The sequence below is a fragment of the Ambystoma mexicanum genome, chromosome 10, assembly GCF_040938575.1.
Source record: "Ambystoma mexicanum isolate Mex_15411 chromosome 10, UKY_AmexF1_1, whole genome shotgun sequence".
Classification (NCBI taxonomy): Eukaryota; Metazoa; Chordata; class Amphibia; order Caudata; family Ambystomatidae; genus Ambystoma; species Ambystoma mexicanum.
This window is the reverse complement of record NC_090932.1, coordinates 277,153,755-277,176,163: the sequence shown is the minus strand read 5'-3', so window position 1 is coordinate 277,176,163 and position 22,409 is coordinate 277,153,755. Positions and strand designations below refer to the sequence as shown.

Below are 22,409 nucleotides of genomic sequence, written 5' to 3'. Positions count from 1 at the left end.
TTCTGGGGTCCAATAACCCCATATTAGCCTTGCCCCATCCCAAATCAGGTGGGTTCCTCTCTATTGTCTTTATGCCAGCACCTGCTTTACCAACATCAATAGAAATAAACACTATGGCCCAGTACAGAAACGGGCCAAATAACACGGTAAAGAACACCACAGCACACAAAAATAACATGCACTCATACAAATAGCTGGGATATGACTCTCTCCTCCTTCTATCCCTTTCTACACTATTGCTAACTGTGTTCGGAGGCTTATCCATGCCTGATTTTCCTAATAAATGAAACATAAGTACTTGTTAATCATGCATGGCAGTATATACATTACATTGTTTAACCATCAATGCGCTATTATAAACTCCTCATTTTGTTATTTTAACTTTGCTCATTGTTTCTGCTTATAATTTGTATTTTTTATATTTCTGGCCACGTCCGTCCATCACTACTCCCACATCGTACGTTTGGGGAGGAGAGGCAGGTAGGCCTGTGCCGTGCTTGTATCACTTTGCTGTTGGAGAGAAAAATGTTACTCACACATCGTTACTGTACACCACACCTTGAATCATAAAATGCAGTAATTTTCATTAGTTTTCTCATGTTTTGTGATTACACATATTGCTGCCATATTTGCACTTTCTCTCTTACCCTAACTAGGGTTTGTCAAGCATTCAATGGGATACCAATGTCTCACCCGGTCCCCCTATTGCGTTTGAGTGTCACTTTCCACCACACCTTCTTGGGCATTTAGATCTGCATTCCCACAGGCCCTGCGCACATCTCTCAAGCGCACCCAGTAGCGCAACCCTCTACCTTGACAGCTGTAGGTGTGCAGAATATTACCTTATATCGGCCATTGAACCTGGGTCTGTTCCATCTCCTTACAAAACTCATGACTTAAACCATGTCACCTGCCATCAGCTGGCAATCTGTGTTTTCTGTTATAGGTGCTGTTATGTTCGTCGGCGTGTCATGCGTGAAGGGAGGTGGTATTTGTTTTGCTATCGCACATGCCGCTTTTGTCAAGTTTCTGAGTTCTCAACTCCTCGCCTAGGACTGTGGCGCTTTGATGGGCGTTTGACTGCCTGCGCAGGGGAGAGTGAGCCGTGTGCATTCTCCGACCTGTCACAATTTTGTGTGGTGACAGGTGGTGGTGCTTACTGGGTTGATTCCTCATTTCAAAAAAGCGCGAAGGGTAAACGATACACCCAGTTCTTCTTGAGAGTGTGGCACAGTTTAGACCATCTACTCTTGAGCAATCCGTTCATTTTTTCTACAATGTCATTCGATTGCGGATGATCGTGCAGAGCTTGTGTGTTATGCTTAACATTGCTGTAATGTGCTTGAACATGTCATTCACACAATGTGTTCCGTTGTCGGAACGGATGACGTCACAAATATCCCAGCGAGGGAATACCTACCTCACAAGGAATCTTGCCGCACATAGTGCGTCTGGGTGGGCACATGGTCCTGCTTCCACCCACCGAGAGAATGGGCACACGACGATCAAGTACATGGCTCCATTACACTGTTCTCCCATGTCGGCGTAGTCTGTGTAGTTCTCTAAAGCTCCCTTCTGGTTTTGGTAGTGTTCCTCTGAGTGTACGTAGTGTCATGCCAGAATTATAGGTCTGACACGTGGCGCATTCTACTATCCGCTTCGTGACCTGTTCTGTAATCCGGGGGGGGCAAACTAGTTTTCCTGAATCTCTGCAATAATGTGCTGTTAGGCGTTGTGGGCTGGGAAGTGCAACTGCTTAAATGCTACCTCTAGCAATTTGGTTGGCATTACCACTTGCCGGTGATGTTTTGTCTCCAGAGTAGGTCAGTTGGGGACTGACTACACCCTCGCTTCACCCATAATTCCTTTCCTCACCTGGTGCATCGTGCTGGAGTTCAATGATTTGGGAAACTGGTAGCGCATTGAAGCTCTCCGGCTGTTGTTCTATTGCCTTCTGTAATATGTACTCAACTGTTGGGCTTTTGGGTAGGTAGGAGGCCTCTTTGGCAGCAGCATCCGCTGCCGCATTCCCTAGAAATGACGTCATCACCTCGATTGTGGGCCTGACATTTCACGACCGCGACAATTGTGGGCTCTTTTAGGGCGTCGATCAGATCGCTTAATGCTGCATGTTGTACTGGTGACACATCAGCTCTCCTGAATCCCCTTCTACCCAACCGGGCCAGCCCACTGTGCACCGTGGTTGTCATGTATGCGTAGTCTGTGTACACTGTTACCATGCATCCCTTTGCTGCGTGTAGTGCTTCTATCAACGCTACTAATTCTGCCGCTTGAGCCGCAAAATGTGGGGGCAACCTCTTTTGCACAATCACCTCGAACTCCTCATCCTCCACCCGCACTACTGCTCCTACGTGCTTTTCTCCTGTCTCGCAGTCTATGGATGCAGACCATCAACAAATTAAACTTCTCCTTCTAATGCAGTTTCGTATGCCTGAGTGTCTTTGCCGCTCCTTGTATTCGTGGTGCAATCATGTTGTTGTATATCTTCTACGGTGCATGCCTCTGTGATGAATGTGGCTGGATTTATGCTTTTACACCACACTGTGGATGTTGGGGCTCGAAATCAGTTCATAGGCTGTGGCCCTTTGTGTCGTCTGTGTGCTTTTTGACCTTTCGAGTATGGCAAACGGAATGTTCTACGTAAAGTGACGGAGCATCCCATCACAATAGTGGAACTCTTTTCTATTGCGATCACAGCGGCTGCGAGAGCCTGTTCGCACGCAGTGTCCTTGCATCACTGCGTCGAGTGTTCCACTATAAAATGCCAGGGGTTTGTGGCCCAGTGACGTCTTTTGTGTCAGCGCGGCAGTCATGAGTGAGCCATTGCAATGTGAAAAAAGATAAAATGAATGCTCGTAATTTGGGGTCGCAAGAACCAGTGCAGTGGATATCCGTGCTTTAAGTGTATTGAAAGCTGTGTGCATTTGTTGTCCCTTGCAGTTTAGTGTTCTCACTTTGTGCCTCTAGGGGCCTGTAACAGGGGCTTTGTGTATGATGCATAGTCTAATATCCATGTCCGGCAGTAATTACACATGCCGAGAAATTTCTGCAACTCCTTCACTGTGCTGGGCTCTTTAATTGCTTTTATTGCTGCTGCTCTGTCTGGTATTATTCTTTTACCATCCCTTGATCAATTGGCCCAAATACAATACTTCTGTTAGGCAGTACTGCAACTTCTGTCTACCTTGTATCCCTTTTGGGCCAAGTGTGCCAGGAGGGTGATTGAGTCTTTTCTGCACTTGCTCTCATTCTTTCTGCAGACCAACAGATCGTCTACGTACTGAATTATTGGGCTTGCCGTGCATATGTTCCCGAGGTCTTCGTGCAGTGTCCTGTTTAATATGCTGGACTCTCACAATATCCTTGGTGTCGAAAATAATGCATTCTTCAAGTCTACCACCGTGAAGTTGGAATGCTGCATAATATTGAGGCAGGATTTGGAACTAGAGGAAACTCCTTCTGTACCACATCATTGAGGGGGCGTAAATCTTGGATCATCCTCCATGCTCCTCCCTTTGCTTTCTTAATCGGGTAAATACAGGTGTTACAAGGTGAGCTAGAAGGTACTATTATGCCCTGCACAATTAGTGCATAAATTGCATCTTTTATTCCTTCCTCTGCTTCCCTGGATATAGGGTATTGTTTTACTCGGGGTAAAAATGTCTCCAGGTTTGAGCTTCGTCTTTACTGGTGTTACTTCGTGTAGCAGCCCTACGTCATGTGGGCCTGTTGTCCACAGCTGTTGAAGCACTTGAGACATATCTTCCTCAAAATATGCTGGGTGGGCTCTGATCATGGCTACAAGGGGTAACTATACTTCTCGCCTTTGGATCATTATTTCCCAAGGGATTGCAATTTCCATGACTATTTCCCCTGTGTCTTCTGTGTCACTAAAGTTCTTCATCAGATAAGTCTTGCAGGGCCATATTGGTGTCAATGCACAGTACTGTTCTCCACTGACACCTCTGCAGGTCCATTGCTATCACTGCTATCCTGTGCGCTGAGACTTGCACAGCGTGCATGTCCAGGGGCACGATGGAACCTGGCACTATTTCTAGATCTGCGAGGGGGCGAAATATGAATTCAGAGGGCACTCTCCATTTGCTGTTTTTTAGTTCTGGCACCACTCGTGTTAATATTCTTAGCCCCTGTATAAACATGTCAGGATTCACAGGTATGCCTCGTGTTTGTGGGAAGCCTGCTTGAGTGTGTATTAATAACCTTGCTCATATCGTGCATATGCCAGGTGTGGAGCAAAATATCCTTCTCTCTGTAAATGAGATGGACATATTGAGTTTACTAAGAAGGTCCCTTCCCAGCAAATCAATGGGCGATTCTTCGTAGTACAGGTGAGGGGTACGTACAGTTTCCCTCCCACTGTTATGTCTAGTTCTTCTGTGTATGGAACCTCGACCACCGTCCCAGAGAACCCCTGTGTCTCCAAGGTCCGATTCGAAAGCGGAAACCTGCCTTCCTTAAGGCATGATTTTCCCGCTCCCGAATCCACCATGAAAAATAAATTGCTTGTTTCCTATCGCTGCCCCTACGAGTGGTTCCTCTGCTGCCTCGCGGGTTACCGATAGTACTGGACACGCAAACGCTCTCTGTGGGCTGTCCTATGCTGAGTGCCACAGGAGTTCATCTACATCAGTAACATTCCCCGTTACTACGGCGGTTCCTCTGCATGGTGCTGCTGGGGCCCCATTGGCAGTAGTGGCATAAGTTTGATTGCGCATGTGGGCGGTGTGATTGTGGCACTGGGGGTGTGTAGGTGAGTTCTGCGGGGGCATGGGGTGTTCACCAGTGTGCCGGTGGTCGGGCTGACATCTCTCCTCCCACTACCCATCGGCAGCCCATACGGGCTTCATTGGTGAGGATGTCCACTGGCGTATGAGTTACTTGGCCTACTTCGACACTCTTGCATAAAATGGCCCCACCTCCCGCACTGCCAACATTGTCCTTGCATTCCCCCTCGCGGGCCACCATACCCTGCACCACCTCCCCTGGACCCTCTAAATCCCATCTCGGTTTCCTCGCCCACCCCTCGACTGCTACTGTTGCCCCTCGTATCCATTCTCCTCCACCCATTACCTGTTCAGTTGGTCACCATCTGCATTGGGACTCCCGTCTGCCTGTCTTCTTCCTCCCACTCCCTTCCTGCCGTGCTGGTGACTACTGCTGCATTGACCTTCAGTAACTTACTCTGTACTAATTTAGCTTCGTCTGCCAGCCGTTGCTGTGCTATCTTTCTCTTTGATACTTTTGCAGTGGAGCTCTATAATGCTTTGAATTTCAGGCCACCCCTTGGCTTCTATCCCAGCTATTTTCTCAAGGGCCTTCTGCACTTACTTTGGGAGCCCTCTTTTGATAATGAAGTAAAACAGGGACGTGGATTGATCCCAGGCTGTACCCGTTTCCGCTCTCCACATGTCCTGCACCCAAAGGATGAAGGACATCGCATCTTCCTAATCATTCATGGTACATTGCATCACTGACTGTAAATCAGGGGTGTCTGGGAATGTTTCCCTCGGCACATCCCACACGCGCGCTCGTACTGTGTTAAATGAAGCCCCAACATGGCAGTCACAATCTAGCGTTATTCCTGGGAACCCCGCCTTTGCCCAGACCCTGTTAGCCTGATCTCCCACTGCAGACACAAACAGGCTCTTAACATCCCCCACTGCTAAGGGCACCCCTTCCGTGTGTTTTTCGAATGCGTATATCCACTTGCTGGCACCTCCAGCGAGTGGGGGGGGGGTAACTGTTTGAGCAGGTTGGCCTTGTCCATTTGGGCCCATGGTATGTTGTTTGGCCTCCCTGCCCCCCGCTGTATCCGAGGCAGCTGTACATCCCCCCCCTGCTTCTTCGTACTCACCTTTTTCCCTTTCTTTCCGACCACCGCCATACGCCCTGTCCTGTTTCTTGGCATCCCTGTCCATTCCTCTATTGGTGACAACCCTTCTGTAACTAATGCAGCCCCGGAGCGATCCCCAACCTTCTGTCCTCTTCCTGCTCTTCTGTCCAGTCCTCCTCCTCCTCCTCTCTCCGATAGTGCCCCTCCTTCTGCTTCCCACCCGCTTTCTACAGTGTTTAGCTCTTATTCGCGTTGGGGTATCATTAATTCGGAACAAGATCTCTCCCTTTTTCCATCCATCTTCCCCTGTTCCCGTACTCTGTGGGGGAGGGTCATCTTCGTTCGCCCGTGGGGTGGATGTCCCTCCCCCATCCCCAGCGCTCTTATACGGGACAGTTCTGTGCGGGCCATTGATGTGGGATTCCAGATCTTGGGCTAGTTTTCCGATACCAACCGTTGAGCCATCCAAAGGTCGCGGTATGCTATGGCTCTCTTATGGGGGTGGCGCAGTAGCGGATGGCTGGTGTACAGGCGGGGCTGTGGGCTGTGCTACATACACGGGGTTACTGTACCCTTCAGCAGGTTCTGGTTTTGATACCAAGGGATAAACGCGTGTTACCTCTATGATCTTCATCTTGAGTGGGCGGCCCAGCATTGCCAGCTGTTGTCAGGGGAGATGCACTTTGCTCGCTATCTTTACCTGGGGTTACTTCCTCAAATAGGCACCACAGATCCAATATCTCCCTCCTATTATGGAACTGCTTTCCCTTGTACTTAATGAACAAACAAGTGGCAACCATATCCAATACCTCCTTATCAAAAGACCTCCCCCCCCCCCCCCCCCCCTTCTGGCCATACTTGGTGCAGTCCCTTCCCCTTCAATTCTGTACTCCACTGCCCGTGATCCTTTCTGATCTTGTCAGCATAACGTGGCAGTGTCTTACAAATATGACCAAGGGGCGTTCCTGCGACCATTGTCCCTCACTCGTACGAGACCTTACCTGGTTGGCCATACCGTGTATTTATTCGTTGCTTGTATACTCCATTTACTCTGTTACAATTCTTCAATTACCTTTTAGTATTTTCACACTTTACTAAGTACCAAGCAGTTCCCCTTTGGAATCAACAAATCTGCATTGCACATTGTACACCAAAAATAATAATTTCACATACGGTATAGACATAACGAAAAACATAGAGACAAACATGACACTTCCCACCGTTCCCAATGTCCCGTTCTTCTTACCTACTCCCTCGTTGCGTTACCAGGTTTTAACCCCTTCCCCTCCCTTGTACCAATCGACCCACTTTGGAGGGCAGGGAAAAGAATGAGATGAGAAAAAGTCAGAAAAGGCGCTTCTACCTAATACTCTGGGTTTCTCTGCTGACCCCTTAATCTCTTTTATTTTTCCCATTTCACTTCAACTTCTTACACCTCTATATCCTGTACTAGTCGAGATGGCACTATGCGCGCCGCCCTCTACTCCCTACGGAGAGAGGATCCCTGTCAACTTCTTATCCTTTTTCCTTCATTTCCGTCCTAATGGCCATATGCGATAGGAAGAGCGTGGTAGGAAAGATGGAGAAAGACTCCGGACTTCAGAACCTCTCGTCACTCCCCCTCTAATTCACCTTTACACTCTTATGGTGCTACCCAAAATATTTTCTTTGCACCCTCAACCCTTCCTAATCTGACTCCCACCTGCGCCTTTAGTATCACTCGCACTTAATACTCACGTGCCCATCTTGATCCGAGACCCTCTGGACCCGATCGGCAGGGCGCTGCTCCTCGCTTAAAGACCATGCCCGGCTCCGGTGAGAGGCACGTATGGGTTTTAAGAGGGATCCTGTACCCGTGCGCACGTCTAAGTGTACCGGTTGCCGGGTAGCTCTTGAGGGACCGCGCTCAGGGTCAAAGCAGGGGGGTGTCTTGTGCCAGAAGGGCGGGAAAGAACGCAATCGCGTCGGGGTTGCCAATGAAGGAGAGTGGCCCTGCAGGCCTGCCAGAGAAGCTACCACCAGAGTCAATAAAGGTATATCCCAGGAGGGAGTAAGACCAAGTGAGTGATGTCAAAGGCTTTATCTAAAATGAGGGCAAACGGAATCTACTCTGCTCACGCCAAGAGTGCTCTGCAGAAAACATGTTGCAAATTACTTTTATACAGGAAAATCATCGAGTTGTGGGAAGGCCTAGGGGGCACATGAACAGTTGGGATTGGTCACTAAGAGGAGTCACCTATAGGTGCTATATGGTAGGCGATGGCTGATTGGTCCATGGGTGGGTGGTGAGTTGACATCATGATGTGGTGTACTGGGTCAGGAGTTCATCCGGACTCATCTGTCCACCCTCCGACGGCTGGACACATTTCATCCTGGTCCTGTCACATTTTGCCCTTGTGGCCACACATTCCCATCCGCTCAGAAATTCAATCACTTCGTTTGGCAATAAATTGCACATGGAAAAACAATGCATGACTCCCCAATATTGGACACCAATTGCGTGCATCTTACCAAGGATATCGTTTTCATGTAAAAACACAAACATATTTCGAGGGGATTGGGTCCTCCGACGTATTCCATATCTATGACATGTAATCACCACAGCTGTGCTGCTTCGGAAACTTTTTTCGGCGTCTACGTCGATGCGCCGTCGTCGAGGGCCTCCTCCGACGTCCAACGTCATCCGATGTGATAAGTAGGACGCACGACGCACGACGCCCGTAGCCTCAGTTCCGTTTTTTCCGCGAACGTGTTGCTTCGTGATTCTCGGTTCACGCCTCGACTCTTTAGAGTTCTGTTCTTCTCGGTTCTTCGAACCTGTTCGTTTTGTGGAAATCCTTCGTGTGAAGATGTCTTCTACTTCGTCTTCGACCCCGCGTCCGGGTTTCAAGAAGTGCGGGGAGTGTGGGTCCAAGATGTCGGTGACGGACTCGCACGACGCCTGCCTCTGGTGCCTCGGGGAGGCCCACGACACGGATGACTGTATCGACTGCCAGTCGCTCACGTCCAAAGCCTTACGCGAACGTAAGAAGAAGTTGTCGGTAGGTCGGGTGTCCAAGCCCAGGAAGTCGAAGTCTGCGAGGCTTTCGACGGATGATTCGAGGGGTGACTCTCCGCATCGTCGTCGGAAGTCTCGTGGGTCTCCTTCTAGGAGTCGGTCTCGCCACTCCTCAGCCTCTTCGAGGCATTCTCGGAAGCACCGACACCGGTCGTCTTCCAGGTTCTCTTCGGAGGACTCTGCCCGGCACGTCGCTTACCCCACCAGCCGTGCGACGCCGGAGGAATGGGCTTCCTTCGGGAAGAAAATGCTGGCGATTCTTGAGTCGCAGGGTACTAAGCCGTCCGCGCCCCCGAGTGGGGTCGGTCGTGAGAGGTCGAGAGACACTGCTCGCAAGAGTGGTCGGCACAAGTCACGGGAGAGGTCCCGTTCGGACAAGGAGACTCGTTCTCGCCGTACCCGTTCCAGGTCCTGGTCCTCGACGCGTTCGAGACCGTGTGCACCTGTGAGGTCTTCGAGGAAGACATCGACGTCTGAGGCGTCGAGGGCGTCGACAGGCTTTCTCGAGGCTCCGAGGAAGTTGTCGAAGCCGTCCACGCTCAGGTCGTCGAGGGACACGCTCGGGGCTTCGTCCTCGAGGGCTGTGTCGATGCCGCCGATGCTGGAGGCGCTGCATCTAACGTCGATGCCGATTTCCTCGGCGCCGATGCCGGTTCTCTCGACGCCGGCGCCGATTCGCTCGACGCCTTTCGTGTAGGAGGTACCCCGTGGCACGGGAGAACCCCCTAGGAAGGCTCTGGTTAAGAGCAAGCACTCTCGGGTGCCTTCTTTTCGCCACCTGGACTATATTTCAGAGGCGGATGAGGATTCTGATGGCCTGGTTCCTAGTCAGGTTCCAGATGAAATTGTCTCGGGCCATAGTCGGTTTGACGATTTGAGACAGTCACTGCATGATGCCAGTGGACTGGACATCTCTCCGGAGGTGGAGTTTTGTAGGCCTGAGCCTGGCTCTCATGCCGATTCCTCGTACCGGCGCCTTATGGCTAGGGTTTCTGAGTACTTGGGATGGTCTGCTCCCCCAGGGGAGTTTGTGCAGGATGATCTGACGGACATCCTTGATGTTGGTCCCCCAACTGATCCGGTACTGCCGTTCCATATGGCTTTACAGAGAAGGGTGGCGGCGGCTTGGACTGCTCCGGAGAGTCTCCCGGCGGTAGGCAGATCCTTGTCGCGAAAATACCGTCCAGCCAGTAGCAACCCCTGCTACTTGACCAGGCACCCCGCTCCGGAGAGTTTGGTGGTGAGGGCGGCCCCGGCAAAGCAGGCGTCGTACCCTACCATCCCTCCTGATAGGGACGACAAACGTTTTGATGGCTGGGTGAAGAAAGTGTTTTCTTCTGGTGGTATGGCGCTTCAGGCGGCCAACTCCATTTGTGCCTTGTCTCGTTTCACACACACTCTGTGGAACTGTTGCGTTAGCGGCTGAACATATTCCCGAAGGGGACGAACGGGATGGTTTCCTTGCTATGGTAAGGATGCCATGTGTGAGTCCGTTCAGTCGGGTTTGGACTTGGCTGAATGCGTCAGTAGGTCCATGGCGGCGAGCACCGTGATACGCAGGTTTGCGTGGTTGCGGAAGTCGGGGGTTTGCTCCTGATGTGCAGTCTCGGCTCCTCAACATGCCCTTTGACGGTGAACACCTTTTTGGCAGCAAGGCTGACGAGAGCCTTGAGAGGTTGCAGACCTCGAAAGCTGCAGCGAAGTCGTTGGGCGCTGCAGTTCGCCAGCCTCCGCCTTTTCGTCCTAGGGGACAGCAGTGGAGGGGTGGTTCCTTTCGCTATTACTCGTCCTTCAGTAAAGCGAGAGGAGCTGGCAGTCAAAGAGGCCAACGCAGGGGTACCAGAGGTGGACGACAGGGTACCCGTGGTGCCAAGGCCGCTCGGGCAGTTGCCTCTTTGCCCTCAGGTAACGCCGCAGCCGCTCCCATTCAGTCATGAGGCCATGTCCCATGGTTCGCCGGTTGGGGGAAGGCTGGCGCAGCATCTTGTAGAGTGGCAAGCCATTACTTCAGATGTGTGGGTTCTGGAGATCATAACCCACGGCTACTGTCTTCCCTTTCGCCACAGGCCTCGCGACAATCCACCGGGGAACCTCTTTGCAGAGTCCGGATCCACTCCTTGCGCAGGAAATTCAAGCCCTGCTGGAGAAAGGCGCCATAGAACTGGTGCCTGTAGCGGAGAGGAACAAGGGATGGTATTCCCCTTATTTTTTGATTTCAAAGAAAGACGGGGGATTGAGACCCATCATGGACTTGCGCGGTTTGAACAAACTCCTCAGGAAGGACAAGTTCAAGATGGTTACTCTCTCTCAAGTCCTCCAGGCCCTTCAGCTTCAGGACTGGTTGGTGTCACTCGACCTCAAGGATGCTTACTTCCATGTGCCGATCCATCCCAAGCACAAGAAGTACCTGAGGTGCGCGGTTGGCGACTCGCACTTTCAGTTTCGGGTCCTGCCGTTCGGATTGACCTCCGCCCCGAGGGTTTTCACCAAGCTCATGGTGGTGGTGGCAGCGCATCTCAGGCAAGGGGGATTCACGTCTACCCCTACCTGGACGATTGGTTGATCAGGGGGAGCTCTCCCGAGCAAGTCCTGGATCATCTGTCCGTCACCTGGCACTCCCTTCACAGGCTGGGCTTCTCCCTCAATTTAAAGAAGTCCCATTTGACGCCAACACAGCGGCTCCAGTACATCGGAGCAGTGCTCGACACTTCCCTGGGGCAGTGTTTTCCTCCCCAGGTGAGGGCTCTTCACATTCAGCAGATGGTGCACAAGTTTCAGCATGCCCAGACGATCCCAGCGTTCGAGTTCTTGAGGTTGCTCAGCCTCATGGCATCCTGCATTCTTCTGGTGCCAAAGGCTCGCCTGCGGATGAGATCTTTGCAGTGGGCGCTCAAGACGCAATGGTCGCAGTCCTCAGGCAGGATGTCTGACCCGGTTCAGGTGCCGCCCTCGGTCGCCCAGGACCTTCTGTGGTGGGCCGTCGAAGGCAACTTGATGAAGGGGGCTCCATTTTGGCTTCCCTGGCCGGAGGTGACGATCGTGACTGATGCATCCCTCACGGGTTGAGGAGCTCATGCCAACGGACTGACAGTCAGCGGTCGTTGGTCTCCGTCGGAGTCCAGACTCCATATCAATCTGTTGGAGCTGAGGGCCGTCAGGCTAGCCCTGAAGGCTTTTCTGCCGACTGTGCGAGGAAAAAGTGTCCTGATCCTGACGGACAACACAGTGGCCATGCACTACCTCAACAAAAAAGGAGGGGGGGGGGGCAGGGTCACTTCCTCTGTGCAGGGAGGCGATGCAGCTCGAGTTCTGGGCCATCCAGCAGGAAGTTTCGATCTTGGCAGTTCATCTGGCCGGAGACGAAAACGTGATGGCGGACGCTCTGCGCAGGCAGAGCACGATCTCTCACGAGTGGGAGTTGGCTCAGGAGATTCTCCTGGAGATCTTCGCCCTGTGGGGGACCCCTCAAGTGGATCTCTTCGCCTCCAGTGTCAACCGGAAGTGCGAAAGGTTTTGCTCGCGGGAATTTCCTCCAAAAGAAGCCTTAGGAGACGCGTTCGTGGTGGCGTGGTCATTCCCGCTGCTGTACGCGTTTCCTCCAGTCCCTGTCATCCAGCAAGTGCTGCGGAGGTTACGGAAGTTTGGTTCCTGGATGATCTACATTGCTCCGGCGTGGGCTCGGAGGACGTGGTACCCGGACCTTCTCGACTTGGCCATCTGCCCTCCGCGTCGTCTTCCCTACCGAGACGATCTGCTCTCACGGGAGGGGGGTCAGGTTCTCCATCCAGAGGTCAGATCCCTCAACCTTCACGCTTGGCTTCTGAAAGGTTGAGGTATAGGGATTGGGACCTCCCTGAAGACGTGATGGAGGTGTTGCTTTCGGCCCGAAGGCCAGCAACAAAGTCTCTGTACCGTTGGCGTAAGTTCTGCGACTGGTGCAGAGTTCAGAATGTGGATCCTTTTGCATGTGACATCCCCATGGTTCTGTCCTTTTTACTTTCTTTGGCCCACAGGGGCTTGCAAGTGGGTACCATTAAAGGTTACCTGGCGGCGCTGTCCATCTTTAAGCGCTCGTCTGAAGAGTGTTCTTACTTTAAAATCCCTTTAATTTCACAGTTTCTGAAAGGGCTCACTAATGTGTTCCCTCCGTCACCTTTCCTGGTGCCCGGTTGGGATTTAAACCTTGTTCTTAAGTTTCTTATGGGTGCTCCGTTTGAGCCTTTACATTCTTGCCCTTTGAGGCTGTTAACTCTGAAAACTGTGTTTTTAGTTGCGGTTACTTCCGCTCGCAGATTGAGTGAGTTACAGGCACTTTCAGTTAAGCCACCCCTCACTGTTTTTCACAAGGACAGGGTTGTCCTTAGAGTTCGTCCTTCTTTTCTTCCGAAGGTAGTGACGGAATTTCATTTGGCCCAGAAGGTTGTTCTTCCGGCATTCTATCCTCCTCTGCATCCTGGTAAGGGAGAGGAGAGGCTCCATAGGCTTGATCCTAGGAGAGCTTTAAGCTTTTATGTTTCACGCATGTCCCAGGTCAGAGTGGACGATCAACTCTTTATTGGTTACGCTGGAAAGCGTTTGGGGCAAGCTGTGGCGAAACAGACTTTGTCTTGCTGGATTATTTTGGCCATCTCGGAGTGCTACTGCTTGGCTGGTAAGGACCCACCGGCTGGCTTGCGGGCCCATTCTACCAGGGGTATGGCTCCGTCTACTGCCCTGCAGAGGGGTGTTCCTATTCGCAACATCTGTGATGCAGCCACCTGGGCTTCAGTACATACATTTGTACGTCACTATTCCCTCGATTCCATCCGAGCACAGGATCTGGCCTTTGGCAAGGCGGTCCTTTGCTCTGCTATTTGATTGGCTATTCTAAATTTTGATTCTAAATTCTTTCCCTCCTCCTTGCTCTGGTACTGCTTTGGGAGTCTGTCATAGATATGGAATACGTCGGAGGACCCAATCCCCTCGAAGAACAAGTTACTTTCTTACCTGGTAACGTTCTTTCGATGGGATGGTCCGACGACGTATTCCATATCGCTCCCGCCCTGCCTTCCCCGCTGCAGAATTTCTTTTGCGATTGCAGCTTACGTTCCGCAAGGCTTTGTGTCTGACTGGCAGTTGTCTAGTGTCACACGTTCTGGGGGAAAAAACTACAACTGAGGCTACGGGCGTCGTGCGTCCTACTTATCACATCGGAGGACGTCGGAGGAGGCCCTCGACGACGGCACATCGACGCAGGACGCAGACGCCGAAAAAAGTTTCAGAAGCAGCACAGCTGTGGTGATTACATGTCATAGATATGGAATACGTCGTCTGACCATCCATCGAAAGAACGTTACCAGGTAAGAAAGTAACTTGTTCTTCTTCATTATTGACGGGGAGGCAGGGGTATATGGTTACTGCGAATTTCAGGAAACAGATTTCATCTGTGGACATCTTTTCTTCGAGGGCCTTTCTAAACAACATAACTCTGCACTTGGACAGGGTGTTCTGGAATGGGCTCAAGGCCCTCCTACTGAGGTCTTTAGTTTCACATCACTTAAGAAATGGCGGGGGTCATTTACATTTACATATAACAAGTCACTGCTTTATGTACACTTAGCTGCTTCTGTATTTGAAAGGAATACCCTATGACATTGTTCAAACTTCATACGCTTCTGGGCAATCTCGTAACACAGGGACGAGAGGTTGGTAGGAAAGGGATGGCTGGCGCACAATCAATACAACATGAATAATTTCGATCAACAATTCACATGATTCTGTCTCTAGACGTACATTCTGCTTCATTAACAGCGAGGTAGCATTGTGTGAGCTTGCATAGGTCTCTGGCTTGTTTACTCATTACGGGACTGCACGTTAATCGTGCTGGCATTTAAATGTTATAAATCAATACACATTCTGATTTCAATAGAACGAGCTATCCTAAAAGCTTATAATACCTACGTATACGTATTTACACTGTTATGCTCAGTGGCTCATTGAAGGTGTCAACGGGTTTACATGCCTTCCAAATACGAGGAGAGGGCCTTCGTTCACGCACTTGGGTTGGAAAGGGAAGATACATTTGTCACCTTAAGTCTCCTGTTGTTGACTCTGCTCTGGGGTACACAGGGATTAGGTGTCTGCGGCCCAGGTATAAAGGGTGCGGGGCAGGTTTTACAGAGACAGATAGCCCTGGTCTTCGCCTCTTCCCCTTGAGCTGCCTTTCAAATCAATAGAGGTAGTTTAGACGGCGAGTGATACAGTGTAGATTTTGTTGCTTTTCTGCTGCCAGCCTTCTCATGGGAACCAGGCAGTTATGCGGATGGCAACGAGGTGGTGGCGGGGGAAGCGCTACACGAACTGTGTGCTTCCAAAGATGGTTGCAGGTTGGGGTGAGATCTGAACACCCTCTTGCCTATTTGCAAGATGGAGTCTGTGCGGTACAAAATGGAGTCTTGACTATACCTCATAATGTAAGGTATAAGGATGTGGTAGTGATCATAGGTGTATTTGTGCGAAAGGGGCGATGGTTCCCTGAAGTGTTCCCATATGAGTGCCCCAAGTCCGGGGCCCTGGACTTGAAGCAGGCATGCCATGGTCCACTCGGGAAGCATGGGAATAAAGGGGGGGGGGGGTTTGCTTGAATGTCTCCTCCCACTCATCAGTACACTGTCGAAGCTAAACTCACTAACCTGCACACACAACAAGGGTTGTTAACTCCTACCTGCACACAAACACTGAGCTTAATAGATTTTGCAATTGCCTCTGGTGTATGGAAAGTCGTAAGGAGGCCTGAAAACCAAACGGAACACAAGACACTGTACAGAAGAGGCGAGCGGACTTGAAACCACAGGGATCAGGTAGACTTGGAAAACAAGGAAAGGTCTTCTGCAAAAGACCACTCCCCCCCCCCCCCCCCCCAACGCTCCACCGAAGAGGTTGAGTTAAGAGATGGTAAATTCACTGCAGTATAGGCCTAGGGCAAACCAGATTCACAAATAAATCAACCAGGACACTGGGTGGTGGTGGTGGAGGAGGAGACATTGCCTCTAGATAGCCCCCAGACAACCCTACACAAAATGAGGGAGAGGGTCTCCTCACCCCCCCGCCCTCCAAGAGCACCACAATATGCGACGCTGTAAGTGTATCGCAAGTAGTCGCAGCATTAAGAGGTACGATGGAAGGCCACCACTAACCAAACCCCACTAAGATTCTCATCCCTTTGCTCACACCTCGAATTCCAAAACCTAACACAATCATACTTATACTGGACAGCAAACTGCACACTTCACCACAACAACGAAACAAACACACAGCTTGGTACAACAGCACACGACGGCTACTGACCGAAAAATCACACCCATGCTCGGCGAACAGTGTCTTTTCCTGCTAAGCCCTACTAACTCTTGCTTTTCAGATCCGCCAGAGCGCCAGGGGACCACTTCGGTGGTGATAGTGCACGGTATGAATATCCTTTAACTTAACAGTGGAAGCGTTTTGTTGTCTAGTGCAAGTGGGACCGTTCACCCCATCGAATGCACACCCACACCCCCCCCCCCCCCCCCCACACACACACACACACGCTTACTTACCTGCTTTGTAGTTTGGTCTAATTTACAACTCACTGTGTAGCTGAAAACAGGCAGTATCCTGGTGGAAAGTACCAGTGGTTAAGGCCTTCATGGAAGGAGTAAAGAGGTTAAGTCGTCCTGTTGCTTACGTGCTCCCAGTTTGGGACTTCATTGTACTCCTAAGACTCATGGAAGCACCTTTTTGTGGCTATGCCCAAAACTGTTTCGGGATCTCTTACAAAGTGGCCTTGCTTATAACTGTTTCTTCTAGAAGTTGTTGAAAGGCAAACTCTATCCGTGACTGAACCTTTTGTTACCATACATATGAACAAAGTAGTGCTTCACACACCACTGTTTCTCACTAGTTAATCTCAAAATAACATGTTAACCAGTCTATCGAACGTCCATCTTTTTTCCAGAATATATTTCTCTCACACACACACACGTGTTAACCGATGAGCAATTGCAGAATACATTGGGCATGGGACCACATACCTGCAATTTGCTCGGTACAGTAAAGGTTTGGAATTGGCCAAATCAACATTGAAAATACTGTTAGCTGGAAGATACAGCCAAGCTGGGTAAACACACCAATGTTTCCAGGAGAACTAAAGCACCAAAACTCTAAAATAGAGAGAATATTTAACTTGGCAGGAACAAGAGACACCCTCCACTTGCACAGATACTGAAACAAGCACCAATATGCTGAATCTCTCCTCTGCACCAACAAACAATAGAATGCAGCTATACCCCTCAATTTAATTTGGCCTAGCTGCACACATAAACACCACCATGACCACCCAACAATCGTTCGAATGCTGCTATACATCGGCCTAACTGCGCACACAATCTCTCACAAAAGCTGCTCCTCTGCCGGAATGCAGCTACCCCCATGTCAATCTGCCTTGCTGTGCACATACTACTGATCCCACACAACCTTGACACCACTCCTAGCATTAGAATGCAGCCCCCCGCCCCCACGAAAACTCAGCCTGGCTGCACACATAGTGCACCCAAGTCCCCTTTACTACCCTACTCTCTCCACTGACCTGATCTACAGTCCCAGAGGGCGTTCAACCCACCGCGCTTTGAGATCTGAGATCACAACGGTAAAACGGTGCTGTGCAAATGCACAATAACATAACACTAGATAGCAGAAGTTTTGCGAAACGAGTCAATGGTTTGTGTATTTTGCTACTGGTAGGGAAGGTGACCCAATTACCAAGGCTACCATTTCTAGATGGATTGTCAGTTGTTTACAGCTCTATTCACTGGCAGGTAAAACACTACCCTTCAAATCCAGGGCACATTCCACGCGCAGCACAGGATCTACCCTGCCACTTAGCCAATGTACCACTACAGATGATCTGCAAAAGCAGCAACCTGGGAGTTCAGTGCACACCTTAACATCAACGGTACATACCACTGGTATTGCGTTAACATGGCTGTACGTACCCTCCTGCCCCTATTGGGTAGTGATGTTGGATTATTTGCACAAAGTTGGATTCTGGTGCGTTTTCTTTCCTATGTATATAGACCTTGATTACAGTGGGGGTGGGGAGGGGTGGCCTTTTGTGTTATCAAACTGCTTCATGCAGAACTACTTCATTGAGCACCGAGAGGACAGTTTCCAAAAAATGTGCAGCATGAATGTTGCAACAACCAAACCGTTTTTGTTCTGAATGTTTTTTCTCTAGGTACAGAAGCTACTTGTAATGAATTGGCGGTTTCACTGCATTAATCCTAAAATGTGTTTGAACTCTCAGCAGGGTTCCCAATGGGCTATGCAGCAGCTGCGCCTGCCTATTCTACTAACATGTATGCTGGAGCAAGTCCTGCCTTCCAAACAGGTGTGTATGGTTAATGGGACGGTTTATAACCTTATCAGCATCTCCAAAATGTATTTTACATTCCGTACAGCATACATAGTTAAACAAGTTTGGTATGGGTTTTAATGCATACTTCATTACCTGTCTCTTTTAGCCACAAATGTTCTCCCCACCACCAGGGGGCTATTTTCTACGCAGTAGGAAGCAAGAGAAATTAAGTTGCTGTTGCGTAGTGTATCGAGCATTTGTGAACTTGATTCTGTGTGGTGGAAAAACTACTTTTAACATTGTATACTTTTATGTGGCATGTGTTTTTTTTTTTTTAAAAAGTTTTTGGATACTAAAGTAAATAAATTAAAAGATGACATTTTAGTAAATGGCTTGTACATGTTATTAATCATATTACACACAGCCAATATTTGCTAAGTGGCTGGTGGTAGTGTTTCTGAGCTCTGAGGGTAACATGTTGTGTTAGTGATTATGTATGTGTCCCTTCTTTTGGTTAAATAGATATATTAAATCCTCACTTGGTAGGAGGGAGTACCACCACAGTGTGGCGCAACCCCTGAATGAAATAACCTCCCACCACCAGGTGCGATGACTGAAAACTACTTTCCATGTGACATATGTTCCTGTTTTTTCAATTAATGGAACAGAACCATATTTTTCACGCCATCATGGACCAGACCAGAACCACTCCACTGTTCTGCTTAGGGAATTGTACAGCTTCCATTAGATGCATTCTTAAGGCTTAAATTCTGGTCTTACTCAAGCTTTTATTTGGCACATACTGCCAAAATTGAGATTCCACAATAGGTAGCTGTATTTTCTGGACCCCTTTTTGGTTTTGCCAGTATTAACCAAGTGCTTCTCCCACTTGGTTAAGACAAGTTTTTTTTTGAGACCTGTGAACATTAGTAGTGTAACAAGCTGTACACAATATTCTCTTGAAAAGCATAATGGGGAATTTGATGTCCACTGCATCCTCATTGCCCTTGCAGGCATCTAGTCCATCAAAGGAATTACGTTATTCTTCCATATGTAACGCAGAAACGCACACAGAATTTGGATTGGCGTCTTGATTGCCAAGATTTCGGCTGGTATGATTGCTCGGGGGACAAGGTAGATTTGGGAGCAAAACTGTGTCAAGCAGCACCGGTTTGAAACCCGGTCCCTTGCATTGAAGCTGCAGTCAGTCATGTTATAAAACACTTACCTTTTATTTATTGTTAAATTTAGTTTCAACCAGATGCATTAGCGATTTTGACATTTTGCCCTCAGAAGTAGTTAACATTCTTTCCCACAAAGGAATGCTTGCCCTCCCGATGGTGGCTTCTTTTCTTCCAAACGTTTAGGTTACCTTTTTTGTTTTCTATAAACCATTGTTTACCACTGTCCTTGGACCAATTATAATTTTTTTTGGGATGCTCCTAGCACCTTAATTGAATTACGAGCGCAAAGCATTTCAGAAGTGCAATGTATTAATAACTAAAGGTGGGACTTAACACTGCTAATAAATCCGCTAAGGTCTCCAGTGATCAAGTAGATGGTATCTTTCGTTTAAAAATGTGAATATTGAAGTCTAAAGGCTCCAGCAAGGGCAGCACGAAGACCTATTTCCATAGCAGACTTCTTGTCTGACCGATGATTGTCCTCATCCCCCCCCCGCCCCCCACACACCCCTCAATGTTTTGATCTGTGAAATCAGATTCCTAACCTTGTTGGAATGGAGTTGTAGCCAAATCTAAGGAAAGGGGCATCATTAATTTTTTGTTCTTTATAGAAATCTTAATACATTCTTGCCCCTCCTTTACAACAGCCTTTTATCGCGAAGTGTCTACTGTGCTCATCCTGCATGTTGCAGTATGTGTGATTGACTGTCAGTTGGTAGTTCTGCATGTCTGTGGTAGAATAACATTGTGAAATCATTGGAGACTGCGTGGGTCTGCGGTTTTAGCTCATTGCATGCATTTGGGGCGACAATAGGGATGGCCTCTCGAGTTGCGTTTAAGAACCATGCATTTGCATTCTGATATTGTTTTAAGATCTGCATTTGGTAGTATTGCCAGCATCTTGCTAGCCCTATGATGGACCTAGCAGCCGTGATATGTTTACAGCTAAACTTTTGAGCCCCCCCCCCCCCCGAACTAACATATGGCTGCCCATTGTGCCAACCCTCCTCAGACCTGAAAGGCCTCCAGATGTACCCTGCTGGATGATTTTCTTTCAGCCTTGCATAGCGCAGGTGGAGTTGTGATAGGTACTTAAGACACTTCACGGCTAGAGTCGTGTGATGTGCAAGTTGGAGGCTTCTAATTTTGGGGTGCTATTGCTATCTGTTAAAATACAGAGCTGCAAATTGCATTTTAGCGTTGGAGACTGCTACCTTGTATTCATTCACTCGCCAGCACGCTCGGACTCTGTTGCAAGATTTGTTTCTAGAAGCTAGGTTTACATGGTAGGTCAAACATGATGGTCTCTGTAAGAAGTTGCGTATAAGCTAAACGACCTCTTTAAATTTCTCTGGAGGCAACTACGATTTGCTATATGGAGAAAGGCATACTGAAGTGATGGGAAGCTTGTGTGCCTAATCCGAGGTTAGCATTCTTGCTTCTTGCACACCTGCGTTAGTATTGACCAATGACGGGCATCCTGTTCATAGGAGTGGAAACTGATGTAGGATGTTGTTTATATGGAGTTGGAACAATGCTCAGCATATAACTGTGGTGATGTTTTTCTTGTAACAAAGTGACATAACTTATATTTTTAATTTCAAATGCTTGTCAATCTGCTTAAAATCACATGCTGTGTGTGCGTAGTTCGACATCGAGTATTGCATCTTTTTTTTCGAAGATCGCAAAGGGACGTCTGCCTGTGTGAGTCTGTAACACTACCCCTACTGTGATGTGTAGTGTACCCATGATCCCTCATGCGTTACGGTCCCCCCAGATTGTTTTTTCCACCATACTGGTCGGTAGCATTAATGCAGAGCTCGTGATAACGAGATTTATTGCTAAATAAAGCGTCTTTGCATTCTTTTGGCTTTACAAGACTGTTTCTCGTTGATTGCTTAAGGCTTTGGCCTTTCACGGTAGGGAGAGTGGTGGCCTTTCTTCTCAACATTCTTCCATTAGAGAATGCCTTTTCTTATTCTTCCCTCTTTCCCTTGTCTGGCTGCTGTTTTTCTACTTAGTAATGGTGAGCACGCCATTTAAATCTTGCCCTTCCTGTAATAGGAAGTTCCTTGTAGGGACACTCCTAAAGAGTGTAAATATGTAGAAGTTGCCTGGATAGCTAGTGCGCTTAGGTTAATCGTATTCTAGGATCCTTATTTTGCAATGATTGCATAGCTGCAAAACCAACTTCCCCCTTGTCTCCACACTTTGAAATGCATACATTGGTCATTTACTAGGCTTTTGCGGTTGTCTTAAAATACATTTTGAACATAAAATTGTTGTAGTAAGTCTTTTATTGAGTGATGTATTGAGCTTAACCGGCCGACACGTATTTCGACCAACAGTTGTTTTCCTACCATAGGGAGACTCTATAGGTGCCCCCCGTAATTCACTTGAGTGTCCTTTTGAATAATTGGGTATAATTGCCTTCCTAAGAATTTACAGCTTTATTTAAGGTAAGATCCTCCTAGTCAGTATTAGACAGTTGAATCCTGACAGGACACTCATCTAATATTGACTAGCAGATATCCTCAAAAAAACACCGGAATGATTTCTATATAGAAGTGTATCGCCCCTTATTTACTCACGCCTTCCTTAACTTTGGCAGTACAGCGCATTGAGAAAATGTTTAGGCCCGCTGCATCGGATCCTCTCTATATTCAGGGACACTCTGCTCCGGATTCGCTGGTGGTCACTACAACCAGAAAGCATGCGGGCGTACTCTTGTCTTTGGCTGAGACTCTTGCTGACAAAGACTGTGAAACGATATGCCTATGACTTCTGCGGCTTATAGTACCTGCATTGCCAATGCTTACCAGCTTTAGTGATGTCGGGTCTGGTTCAGTATGGACTGCATAGTGTTCCTGTGACAGTTAAGTCACAGCTGCTTGTAATTGTGCAAGAAGGATGGCCCTTCGCCCA

The 22,409-nt window shown here is 48.8% G+C and overlaps 1 protein-coding gene across 6 annotated transcripts in view; it reads left to right on the top strand.

Annotated features, from left to right (window-relative positions):
• FAM168B (family with sequence similarity 168 member B) overlaps positions 1-22,409 on the top strand; it is a 270,782-nt gene that overhangs the window by 114,740 nt on the left and 133,633 nt on the right. For 3 of the 6 annotated variants that reach the window (XM_069617841.1, XM_069617842.1, XM_069617846.1), the window contains exon 3: positions 18,250-18,333. In XM_069617841.1, the coding sequence (XP_069473942.1) occupies positions 18,250-18,333 (84 nt within the window). The remainder of the gene's footprint in view (positions 1-18,249; positions 18,334-22,409) is intronic. The other 3 variants (XM_069617843.1, XM_069617845.1, XM_069617844.1) reach the window with 1 other exon arrangement.